This window comes from Carassius gibelio, chromosome A8 (genome assembly GCF_023724105.1).
Source record: "Carassius gibelio isolate Cgi1373 ecotype wild population from Czech Republic chromosome A8, carGib1.2-hapl.c, whole genome shotgun sequence".
NCBI lineage: Eukaryota > Metazoa > Chordata > Actinopteri > Cypriniformes > Cyprinidae > Carassius > Carassius gibelio.
Genome location: NC_068378.1, coordinates 8,771,505 through 8,784,945, shown reverse-complemented (window position 1 = coordinate 8,784,945; position 13,441 = coordinate 8,771,505). Strand labels below are relative to the sequence as shown.

Below are 13,441 nucleotides of genomic sequence, written 5' to 3'. Positions count from 1 at the left end.
CTTTTATGGGTTTGGAAAAACATGGGGGTAAAGTGATTGACAAAATGTTCATTTTGGGGTGGGGTATCCCTTTAAGTCTTACCCTTGCATGTTTTACAGGTGGGGTGGCATCTCTGGCAGTCTCCGTCGAAGGTGTGAAGGAAGTAGTTTGACGGGCATGTACGCAGACACTGTCCGGACTTTCTCATCAGGAAGTATCCATCTCTACAGCGGAGACAGAAGCGGCTGCTTCCTGAGCATTCCTCACACGTGTGGTCACACTCTTGACATGCTCTGCTGGTGGCGTTCACAAAGTAACTGCAGGGGAAATACAGACGTGTTATGATGCTTTCTCATTTTGGGAAACATCATCTTTGAATAATCACGATTTAGTTGCATCAAAATAATTCCTGCTAAACTATGCATTTGCAACACATCTGTGCAACTTTCATGTTTCTTGTATCACTCTACGGTATCTTCCTTCTCCTGTTAATGCATGATTGAAAAGATAATTGTCCCAAATGTAAGCAATTAGCTACTGATTGTAGTAGTAATTTCATTGGAGTACAAAAATGAGAAAAATGCTGCATATTCTACCAATTTAACCTGCTCACGCAGCATCAGTTATAAAAAAAAGTGGAGTAGAAAAACCTCTCTGGTAATCTTGCTGCACAAAATGTATGTATTTTGTTGCCATTTAGACTGAGAATATTCCAACAAGCTGAAATAGTAGATGATTAGTTTCAGTTCGCTCTGGTGAGCAGTCATAATGTTAATGTGACAGTCTTATGACACTGGGAAACCCCCTCAGAGGATCCACAACGTCCTTTTGTGGCCATCTGTTCTCTATCCTATAATGAAAGAAATAGATGAGAAATTGAAAATGAAATGCTATTTATCTTCCCGTTGTTATAAACCCATGTTGAGTTTCTTTCTTCAGTGACAGGTTTTAATGCACCTCCTGAGGAGGAGTAATTGTGGGAGAATGAACCCTTTAAGATTGTTAATGGTTTTGATAAATAAAAAAAAAACGATCTTATGGTTTACCAAGGCTGCATTCATCTTATCAAAAATAAATCATAACAGTAGTCTTGTGAAATAGTAAGACAATTAAAAAAACTCTTATTTCTATTTAAATATAAAGCGATGTTTATTCCTGTGATGCAAAGCTGTATTTTCAGCATCATTACTCCAGTCTTCAGTGTCACATGATCCTTCAGATATTATTCTAATATATTGATTTGCTGTTCAAGAAACATTTCCAATTATTATGTTCTTAAAAAGTTGAACTGCATAATATTTTTGTAGAAACTTTGATAATTTTTTTCAGGATTCTCTTATGGATAGAAAGGTCAAAATTATATCATTCAGATGCAATAGAAATCTTTTGTAACATAGTTATCACTCAGTTGAAAACCTGCCTGTTGAATAAAAGTACTCATTCAACGAAAGGATATATACTTATGATTATGAATAAATCAGAAATATAAAAGTGTAGTCCATAAAAAAAAAAAATAAAGAAACAGAAATAAAGCTCCGGGACCACACTGTTGCTTTTGTGTTATTCCCCAACATTATAAATATATATAGACCTTTTTGTGGGTGAAATGCTTCATGAATTTTAGTCGAAAGACAATAAAGAACAAAAGAGAGCCATTAGTATTACATTAACAGTAGTGATTTAGCATTTGACCACTTATAGCCATTGCATAGATCTTAAAAAAAAAAAAGTCAGTGCTTTGTGCTGTTTTTCTTTATAATAAATGTTACTCAAGGGCAATAAAAAAAAGACATGAGTCTTTCTCATTATGTATCCGATTTTCAAAAACGACATACTTCAATGACCCACAGGCTTTCCACAGTCATGTTGCAATGCGTCTGATTTTATTTTAACTGCAACCAAACTCGATTCTTACTTTAGCAACAAGTGCAAATAAATCTTAATTATCTAAATGTATAAGGATGATAAAAATGACATTTATAAACTACTAACTAAATTAAATAAAACAATAAAATAAGTAAATAAATAAAAACATACAAATAATCAAAACGGTTAATCAGCTACCTTGGTGGGCAGGTGGAGAAGCAGCTGTGTCCGAGCAGAAGCAGACCTGGTTTACAGGTTATACAGTCATTACTGTGATGTCCACGGCATGACGCACAGTTCACATGACACTGAACACACTCCTGCTTGTCCTCGTCCACATAGTAACCATCCGGACACGTGGACACACACATCTGATCTGACAAACGGCAGAAATAATGTGTACAAGACATTAGTTCATGCATGCATGCATTTCCATTATTATTAATATTATTCAGTCCAGCTTTTTTCAGACAGCTGGCAAGATGACAGCCTTTGTCAAGCATATTTTTTCAAACTTCACATTACAGTTCACTTAATTTCTGTTATTTAGTAAATCACGTGATAATTCATAGGTTCTCAAGGACATTTTAATGATGTTCACTTTCATAGTGTCTCTTATACTCTGTCCAAATGAAATCTGGTAGGCAAGTCAGCTCTTACTGAACAGAAAGAGTTTGTGTTTACAAGCCGAGTAACAAATTAAAGATCTTTTTTTATACATGTCACCAAAGCTCAGTTTCTTAGGGAAATGACATGTGGTGGCAGGTGGGGGCTCTTACTGAACAGGAAGTGTTTGGGGTTGCAGCTGAGGCACTGCTCTTTTCCGGCGCCTGAGCAGCGGAGACAACTCTTGTGACAGGACTTGCACTGGCCGTCCTTATCGGCGAACGTGTGCAGAGAGCAGTCACTGAAGAACTGGCAGTGGCCGTTCACATCCTTCTTCATGTTGTCCCTGCAGGTGAGGCAGGAGGACGAATGAGGACCCGAACACGTCAGGCAGGATTTATCACACTCTAGAAACAGACATATTTGACGTCAGTGAAATGTCCAACACTATCCTGCCAATCTGAGGCAATACACCCATAAACGAGGGAGAACATGTATTAAACCTCGACACTCTGCTCCGTCCAGGTATGTTTCTGGCGGGCATCGGATCAGACACTTTCCGTTGTGACGAACATCTCCATAATTCCCACAGGTGGTGCAGTCATCGTCATCAGGTCCATTACATTCTGCACAGTCACTGTGACACAGCATACATCGCTTCTGCTCCGTGTTTGTGAAGTAGCCCTTGGGACAGTCACCCAGACATTGATCCTCATGCAGGAAGTAGTACTCTTCACACGCTGAGAGAGCAGGAGAAAGAGAAGACAAAGACAAAGTTTCAAAACTTCAGTGCAGAGAGAATAACGAACTTGATGAATATGATCACCAAGGCTGGGTTTATGTGACAAGAAATAAAGTAATATTGTGAAATATTATTACATTTTAAAATAACTGTTTTCTATATCAATATATTTTAAGATGTAATTTATTCCTGTGATGCAAAGCTGAATTTTCAGCATCATTACTCCAGTCTTCAGCATCACATGATCTTTGTGAAATTATTTTATTATCAGCAATTAATTAGTTATTATCGGCAATCAAGTAAAAATTGTGCTTAATATTATACATTTTGATCTTTTGTGGATTTTAAGACCCTCTGATAATATAAAAAATTATATATATATATATATAAATTATTTGAAATCACTTGCCTGGGACAACAGTAAATAATACAGTTTAGTGGTTATTATTATTAAATGTCAGTCTGTGATGAATAAGGTTAAGGACCTCACCACTGCATTTGCTCGTTTGGTCACATTCGGCGCAACCGTTTGGACAGAGCTCACATACTCCATCTTTAACAAAGTGCCTGGAAGGGCACTGATGCATACAGGTGTGTTTGAAATGCACATAGTCTTCCTCACAGCTTTGACAAATATCGGCTCCCCCCTCACAGGAAGCACATCCCACGGCACAACTGTGACAAACATCGGCCTCTGGGTAACCCCTGTGAGGATGACACAGACATTAGAAGCTGTTTGTTAATGTACAGCTGTGTTCCAGCTTCAACTTAAGGTTGGTACCTTGCTGGAAATGGTACATATTTATTATAGTGCTAGTCAATAAAAGTCTTGATCTTTGAAAAAACTTGACAAGTACCATTTGGGATGCAGCCTGTGTGTGCATGAGACCAAGCGTGTGAACACGTAGCATTCTGTGTGTTTTGGAAGAACATTTTTCACCTTTTACACTCAGCAACACATTTGCCGTCCTGCAAGTAGAGGGGACCAAAGCTTCCTTTGCATTTCACACAGTGATGTGCATCCTGACACACCAAACAGCCTGCTGAACAGTCTTCACAGCGTCCACTCGTCCGGTTCCCATGAGTCTCACGTGGACAATCGGACACACACCTCTGGCTGTTGGTGAGAAACATGTCTGCGTAGACATATAAACACACATGTAGATCCCAGCAACATATGACAAAGATAAGTGCACATGCATACTGAGAAATAAATAGACTGAAGGCACTACAGAAGTTCACTCACCTTTCTGACAGGAGTCACACTGGTCTTCCCCTTGCCCTGAACACGTCCTGCAGGAGTCGTCACACTGCTCACACTCACCCTGACCTGCACACACACACACACACAATCAAGAAATACAGAATCACGCTCATTTAAAAGACTTCCAGTGTCTTTAAACTCAATATAACACAAGTTATAGTAAATAGGTTTCGTACCGTTTAGGAACTTTCCGTCGGGACACTTGATCTCGCTCTTGCTGATGCATTGACCCTTGTCTAGAAACATGTCATCTTCGCAGGAATCACAGTCGTTATTGTCCGGACCGCCACATGATCGACACGTGTGGTGACACGGCTCACACTCCTGCTTCACGTCACCATAGAATCCCTCCTTACAGGTTTCTACACACTTTCCATCTGCAGCAACACGATTTCAGTAAACAGACGGATATTTGGGCAGGTGCAGGCTTCAGTGAGATGACCTGAATGCTGACACAGACTGGTTGATGTGAGAGATGATCTGACCTGACAGGAAGAAGCCTTCCTCACACAGGTAACATTCAGAGGCATCGCAGGACTCGCAGTGATCGTCACATCGAGCACACCTCATTAAAAACCTGTCCTCAAACGTCCTCTCAGGGCAGAGCTTGTGGCAGCTCGATTTCAGCCTGTGGAAATACCCCGTCTCTTACTCTTTACACCATTAGCACATGGATTATAACTACTCCTGAAGTCAGCAGGTCAGAAAACATGAGACAGACTTACTGATAATAGTTCGGTAAACAATCCATGCAATGCTCTGGACTCTCTAAGAGAAAAGACATATTGTTAAAACACTCTACTGATTACTATAACATACTCGTTTAAAATAATAATGATTTAGAAACTTGACTGGAAATGCTTTTTTCTTCCTGCATTATTATGTCGACCAGCAGAGGACGACATTGCTGCATTTCACACAGTTTACTGGAGCTCATAATGCAAAACAATAATGTAATACTGCTGTGTTAGTACTAAATTGCCTTATGAATTTATACAAATCAACTACTTTTAGTTTTTTTTGGTTTGACTCTGTGTTTCGCCTGCATGAGGAAAAAAAAACATTAATTGTTTATCTGCCTGAGCTGCTGCAGAGACAGAAATTAGATTATGATTTTGTGTTTTCCAAATCTTTTTGTTGAAGGAAAGATGTTAACTTTATTGGTTTATCTGATTTAAATGGGCTGGAAAGCTGCGGGCTGATATGTGAGACACATCTGTGTCTTTACAACTTTAATCTTGACACACTGACTCATCTAGACAGCATTTTGCACATGATTATGAGCCATGATGTCAAATAATACTGTCTTTTAAGTGCAGCCTATGCAGGCAGCCTGCTACAGTTTGAGATACAGTCAGACACGCTCTAATTACGAGAATTACAACAGATGAACAAGATACTGGAAGCTGAGGTGAGACACACACACACAACCTATCATTTGTTCACTAGTAGCCTACACACGACGCATATAGAAATCACTGGTGCGTCTAGAGCAGAAACGGGTCCAGATCACAAAAATGCTTCTATTTTGTCATTTAGAATTTTGTAATAAAATATAAACCTAATCATCTGAGCAAAAAGTATATATATAAAAAAAGTAAGAAATACGCATGTAAATCCTGACATATTAAATAAGATTTTTTTTTCAGTATCATATTTGATCAGGCTTTTATGGCTCATATAGTATGATATAAACAGAACATGACGTTCACACTCAAGGAGGAAAAACACTTAATTGTTAAAGTAAAAAAAAATCATAAAATAAAAGACCCTGATGCATTATATCTGATAAATTTGAACATGATTTAAAAAATATATATAATCAAGTAAACCAATCAAGTTACTCAAGTCCAGTAAGTGTTAGTCTTTTAATATTACTGACAATTTAAAATAAGGATTTTACCACAAACAAAAAACACCATGAACCACAACCCGAAGGGGGATGTTTTTAAAATTACACTAAAATGCTGTTTACTTGCTTAAAATATATAACCTATCAGTCAAACAACAGAAGGCATGTAGTGGATTGTGTACAACAGGTTTCAACAAAGTTTTGATCGTGTTGATAATTTCGAAGCTTTAGAAATGTATGTATCAAAATATAGTGTTATAGAGTGACAGCGCAGGCTTTATAGCGTTAATAACACGAGCACGGAACATTTTCTAAATGCTAAAACTTTATTTCTGGGTTTAATTACAAATTTAGCCCCGCTAATGATAAACATACTATTAAATTTGACTTTTTCAAGACTTTACGTAAAGGATGCTTTTTGCTTAAGACATGATGCATTTAATTTCTTTAAGAGCAATGCTTGTTGTGCTCACATGGATCCAAATAATGATATACTGACCAGAGAGGCAATGCTGACAGCCCTCCTCACAGGGAACACAGTCTTCATGATCAAGGTCGACTTGTTCACCTACAGAAGAACAAGCATCGCACCAGGAGTCAGTACTTTAATACTGTCGCCAACATGGAAAAAGAAAATGCATGATACAGATGTGCATAAAAACTAGATAATGACTGCATTAGCATGTATAATAAGAGTGCATGAGTCTAACAGACGGAGCCCTGGAGGCCAGGGCACAGGATCCGTTTATACATGTCTGCCACTAATGATAAGAATTTCTGTTCCCCCACTGTCTCATTTCTGCTGCTACTTCAGTCTGACTTCTGCAGACAAGCTCTTCCTTCATGCTCAGCTCATCTTTGACTGTGATAACAATTTGTGAAGAAGATTAGATAAACAGCAGTGGGTGTCGTGAGAAGCCAAACAACATCCATAGAGTTAGATTTACAGATATACATGAAGGATGAAGCGTTCTAGCACCGCACACAGAACGAGAGAGGAGAACGTCTGTCTAGTGCGCAGCAATCTAATGAAAACATGGATTTGCCAAACTGCACTGCAAGATCAAAATATAAAAAGTACATTTTCTTCTACTTTAAGGCGCATTATTTTCATGACAATTGTGTACATTACCCCCCTTTCACTTCCTGTAAGTTTTTTTACTTTATCACAGTATACATGTAATGTGTTTTACTGTTACTACTAATATTACTACTGTCACATTAATATTAATCAGCACAACTGTTTACAACATTGATAATAAGACTGGAGTAATGAAGCTGAAAATTCAGCTTTGCATCACAGAAATAAATTACATTTTAAAATATATTCAATTAGAAAACATTTGTTTAAATTATACATTAATTAAATTGCATATTTTTTTACATTTTAAATCTTTTAATTTATAATATTTCGCAATATTACAGTTTTAACATTATTTTATCCTTTTTTATGGTTTGTTGATGCAAAAAAGCAGCACGGCAAATGCCATCACGATGTATAAACACATTATACATCATATATATCACAAATATTGTATAGTTATTTCTTGGCAGGTTTTGTGAGATTCATCCATTGGAAACATTATGGTGAAAAATACTGGCAAATTAGTATTTTGGCAATGAGGATGTGATTTTAACACTGGGCCTACAGCTCAACCACTAATTTGATTTCAGAAGAATTCTCAAATAAACCTCACTCACATTCCAAAAAGAGTCTTAACATCATAAAAAAGAAACATTCGAGAACAGTTATGATGCAACTGACCCACTCCACACTCCAGTTTGGCACACGTCCCGTCTTTGGGGTAGTAGGACGGGGTGCAGTAGAGACAGTGGCCTGTAGAAGTACACACAGTGCAGTCTGGAGGGCAGGGATCACATGTTCCCTTCGAGGAATGGGAATAGCCCTTTGGACAGCTTTCACGACACTCTCCTTCAAAGAGGTACCGCTCCACTCCAAACCTATCTGTGTGAAATCAGAAACAGAGAAAGAATTATATTAAGAGTTTGTATTTTTATCTTATGCGAGACAGTCATGATGATGATGGTGATGATGTTACCTTTGCTACAGCGAGTACATTTGTCAGGTGCCGAATCAGTACATTCGAGGCATGTGTGGTGGCAAAGATGACACTGTCCATCCCTTTCATACTTCCCAAGATCACAATGGATCACGCATATCCCATTATCAAAAAGCCTGCCAGAGAATAAAAACTGAAATCTCTCCCCACACAGTGCACATCTGGTCTCACTGTAACTTTGACTGTGGTGCTGTGAGAAACAAGTGATTTGTTCACACTTCACCTGGTGTAAGGGCAGCTGATGCAGTCTTTACTCTCGGGTCCAGTGCACTTCGAGCAGGTTGAGGAACACTGTGCACATTTTTCAGCTTTGCTTAAATACTCCCCTGACAAAAAAAAAATACAGATAACACATAAGCGACATAAATACCCATAACTAGAATATCCCACTTCATCTAGTGTAGGTATCGTTTATTATATTAGTATATTTATGCATGTAGCATCAGAAATAACTAATTTCCCTGAAGGCAGTTAGAAAAAAGTAGGAAAATACAAACAATTAAGTAAAACAAACAAGCTGGTAAACAAATATATTAAAATAAATATAAATAAACAAACAAAACAAGAAAACATTCAGCATGCAAGCAAACAAAAACACATCCAAGCAAGCAAATGCAACAAGTTAAGAAACAAGGAAATTACAAAATACACACAAAAGAAAATCAAACAAGCTAACAAAACAAGCAAACAAAACAAAATATAAAAACAGCAGATGAAACAAGCAAACGAAACAAGCAGATTAAACAAATGCATGCAAAAAAGCAAACAAAACAAGCATACAAAAAAGAAAGCAAACAAAACAAGCAAACCATCAAAAAGCAGATTAAACAAATACATGCAAACAAACAAACATAATATACATACAAACAAGCAAACGAAACAAGAAAACAAACAAGCAAACAGACAAGTAGATTAAGCAAATACATGAAAGAACACACAACACACATACAAAGGAGATGGAAATCAAGGTGCTTACCTGTTCAGCTTTAGCATTAATAATAAAAGGCTTCTGGTTGAAGAACTGACCAGCTGACGTTTATGATTGTGGACAATTCAAAGGCCATGAACATGCAGGATTCATGAATCACTCTCAAAAGCAGCAAGAAAGCTCATGAAGAATGCCCTCATTCAATCAGCAGGCCTTAGAAAAAAAGAACTGAAAGCTGAATTTAAAAAAAAGTGATTTTGTAAGATGCAAAAAAAACTGGAACCACATTAAAAAAGAAATGTCTTGCACATTCACAGTCGGGTCACTTTAACCAAGCCTGATATATATATATATAAAATACATTTTTCACTAAGTAGGACCAAAATTGATCAAAACTATCCCAAAGTGATGCTATGGGAATGTGGGAAGAGCTAAATACATCCAGCGGACCTTTAACCCCAGGCTAAGCAATGCATTTGTGAGATTTCCTTTAGAGTGAGCTGGACGTCTATGGCCGACTGACCCTTCAGATGACCTCAGGCTTACGCTCTGATACACTCCATTCACTCAATTCTGACAGTCCCGAAGCAAACCCGCATGACCCTACGTGACCGTAACTGAGACGTCAATCACTAGACTTAAAGAAACACTGGTCCGGATCCAGGGTCAGTTAAAGGAGTTTTCTCAACTGCTAAAATGCTTAAGAATCACTTTGATATTTGACACAGGACAGTAACATGTAAAACAGCATATGTCAGTAATAATGGCTTTATTGTGTTATTCATCATTGGTTGTGTGGGAGCTGCAACTATTTTAGAAATGTTCGTATTAAACGGCCACAGGTCAGAACAAGGGGCTGCGCAGATATTGTCTCTTTTAAAGTCAGTGTGACCTCTGCACATTTGAGTTGATTTTCTCTCGCTCAAATGCCGAATTCTCTTCGAAACAAAAAGGGCCTTTTGTTAAGAAAACAAGGAGAGGTTGAATCATTCTCACACCAGTTCACCGCAAGAATTTAACTCTGAACAATATTTCTTAAAGACAAAATAAACAAGCATAGATGATTATGATGAAAATGTGAGCGCTGCTTCTCACTTCTCTTTTATTTTAAAGTTAATTAATAAAAAGATCAGTAAACCATTCGTTTCGTCCAGTCTTCTCTACATGATAAAATAGTTTTCTTGGCACGGACTACAACACATCTTCATCATCTAGACTAAAACGGTTCATGGCGGTTGGCTAAAAAAAGAAATATAAAATAATTTTAGAAAACTTCTAGAATCCATTTCCCCCTTATTTCAGTTGAACCTGGGTGCAAAATATATTTAAGATTAATAGTGATAAAAATACATATATACATTAAGAAACAACGTTGCCAGAACAGAGTAAATGTAACACATCTGAACATAGACTGATTCTCATAATCCTATATAACATTAGTATTGTAACTTTGAATAGAGTACAATCATACTACAACGTCTGTGTGTGTGTGTGTCATGAACACACAAGTAACATGAAGTGGTTGGACAATCCCATCCACAAAACCCAACTAGTTTGAACGATGACCATTTAGAAATCTTTTTCATAAATAAAAGGCTACGTCATCTTAAACCACATCATTCATAAATAAAAGACATAGAAATCCCCTTAACACTGCGCAAAAGTGGATTGGTCAAACATGTCCTTAATGAATGCAGACGTCTATTTTGTGGTGTGTAGTACTATTAGTAGAATTAAACGTTTCACCTCGTTTCTGACCTTCAGTAAAACGTTACATACTCCCCTAGAGTATTTTTTTTTTTTTTTTCGTTTTTTCATGTGAGGTGGCCAAATCAAGTAAAAACAGATGTTGAGCGGGCTGTTGACCCTGATCTACCCGGACACACACTTTAAAGTTCCTTATTTCACACAAATCATCATGCATGTTTAAGGATTTATTTAACAAATATATCACAAAGGCCTGATTGTATCAAATTACACGTTCAGCTACCACGAATAAAACCTGTACTCCAGCCCAGTCAATGATTCTTCAGGGCCCACTAAATTACGTTTAGGTTCAACGCTGATGAAACAAACACACACATGCACGCACGCAAAACAAGTATGAGATATGAGCCTGAGGTGAAGTGAGACCACCTGACCACTGCGAGGCTAAACGGCAGGTCGTTAGTGTTAGTACAACACTTATCGCTTCAGGAAGTACTTCTTGTACCTTGTACCTCCAGAGTCAGCTATTGATTTGACTGCAGTCATGAAGGTCAGTGGATGAACCTGTGCTATGGTTTATGAGTCCGTCCCTTTTGCTCACGGAGGTCTTTGCTGCAAATCGTAGAGGTTCTCTGAGTGCGCTTTATTTCAGAATATGCACAAACTGGCTTTGATCATTGTTGTCGTCATGTGTGAAACTGCGGAAAAATAGAGAACCGCCGCTTCAACGCTTAGCATGTCGCTCCAAATTCTTCTCTCGGACCCAAAACGGAGAAAAAGGTACAAAAATTTGGCATCCATGCTTTGGTCACAAAATACTGACATGTATGATTTGCTGTTTATTACTGATCCCAGTCGCACCACCCTGACAGCTTCTGTCGACACACACATACGCACACACACACACACACACTCTCAGAGATAAAGGTAGGTTTGTTGTAGTTCTGGCATCGGGAAACCTCACGATGTAGTCCCATATTTGAGGTTCCTGACTGGAATATAAATTAGCAGAACGGCAAGTGTGGCTGGAAAAGTTCCTTCAGCCCTTTTGAGAACATGTTCTACAGCAGAGCTGCTGCAGAACCTTCCTCTGGCACAGATTGTTCTTTTTCACTAGCACACAGAAACTTCCCTCCGCCCATGATTCTTCATTTGCTTTCCAGAGAGCAGGAAGAGGAAAGAGCAGAGAGACAGCACACAGATGGGCGGCGGACAGGAAATGATGCAGATCAGGTCACAGTGAGAGACGATGGGCAAACGTTGGTTTTTATTTGTATTTTTTATAATCCAGTTGATTGTTCGACGGAGGAGGATATCCAGGTGTGATTGCAATCCAGGATGAAAAGATTTGAAGGAAAGATCATCAGGAAGAAAAGGAGAACAAACATTTAGAGTGTGATTCTGCAATCATCAAATAATTTTTACTGTGTCACAGGTCGACAGTATAACTTTGTTTTCATTTGCTAGAAATTGAAGACAATACGCTCCACCGTAAAAATTGTATATATATTAAATATTTGGGCACATCTCACCACAAAATCAGAGGAAATTTTTAAAAAATAAATATTTTTTATCATATTTTCTTGATTTTTTCCTTTTTTTATTTTGCAATGAATTAACACATCACAATGGTATTCTTTTTAGTTCCTTTATAAAAATTTTATAAAAAACATATATTACAATAATCAAGATATAATGAGAATCACTACTGAGAATCATGAAATTATGTTACCGTTCAAAAATTCAGGGGAATTATTGCAAGAAATTAATGCTTTTATTTCCCATGGATGCATTAAATTGATCAAACAAGAAATAATATATTTTGTAATATTGTAAACATCTTTCAAATATTTCAAAATAAATGCTTTCGAACTTTCAATTAATTCAAAAATCCTGACATTTTTTTCACGGTTTTCACAAAAATATTTCTACAGAAGTTTGTTCCCGCCATGGGACTAAAATAAAAATTTATAAATATCAATGGTAATTGTGATATTTTTCTGTCACAAGACTTTTAGTTCTTTCAGTATTAACTGTATTAATATTTCACAGTATTACTGTTTTTCTGATCAGATAAATGCATACTTGATAAGCATAAGAGACTTCCTTAAAAACATTTTTTTTACTGATTCCAAACTTGGTAAACTAATTAAATAAAAGTAATAAGAATTGGAGGTTAATGTACTTGCTTGTAGAAATTTTGAAAAGAAACAAAAACATATTTGTGAAATATAGTTTTATTTTGGGGTGAAATGTGACCTGGACACATCTTTCCAAAAAAAGCAATATCAGAAAAAGTAAATAAACAGACCATGATTCAACCCCATGCAAAAACTACTGTATTTAGTAGCACAAAAGAATCAGATCAGAATCTGGAAAGAAAAGAAAACACTGCAATAAGGAGCTAACCCAAAG

General features: G+C 37.2%; 1 protein-coding gene across 5 annotated transcripts in view; it reads right to left on the bottom strand.

Annotated features, from left to right (window-relative positions):
- LOC128018347 (proprotein convertase subtilisin/kexin type 5) overlaps positions 1-13,441 on the bottom strand; it is a 48,759-nt gene that overhangs the window by 2,094 nt on the left and 33,224 nt on the right. Inside the window, exons 21-34 of one of the 5 annotated variants that reach the window (XM_052603812.1) lie at positions 8,615-8,717; positions 8,371-8,507; positions 8,076-8,276; positions 6,810-6,878; positions 5,184-5,226; positions 4,944-5,086; positions 4,635-4,835; positions 4,441-4,524; positions 4,135-4,330; positions 3,685-3,899; positions 2,956-3,192; positions 2,626-2,859; positions 2,045-2,222; positions 83-297 (exon numbers count right to left, since the gene is read on the bottom strand). In XM_052603812.1, the coding sequence (XP_052459772.1) occupies positions 83-297; positions 2,045-2,222; positions 2,626-2,859; positions 2,956-3,192; positions 3,685-3,899; positions 4,135-4,330; positions 4,441-4,524; positions 4,635-4,835; positions 4,944-5,086; positions 5,184-5,226; positions 6,810-6,878; positions 8,076-8,276; positions 8,371-8,507; positions 8,615-8,717 (2,256 nt within the window). Of the gene's footprint in view, positions 1-82; positions 298-2,044; positions 2,223-2,625; positions 2,860-2,955; positions 3,193-3,684; positions 3,900-4,134; positions 4,331-4,440; positions 4,525-4,634; positions 4,836-4,943; positions 5,087-5,183; positions 5,227-6,809; positions 6,879-8,075; positions 8,277-8,370; positions 8,508-8,614; positions 8,718-10,383; positions 13,418-13,441 lie in introns of those variants that run through there. The other 4 variants (XM_052603816.1, XM_052603814.1, XM_052603815.1 and 1 more) reach the window with 4 other exon arrangements.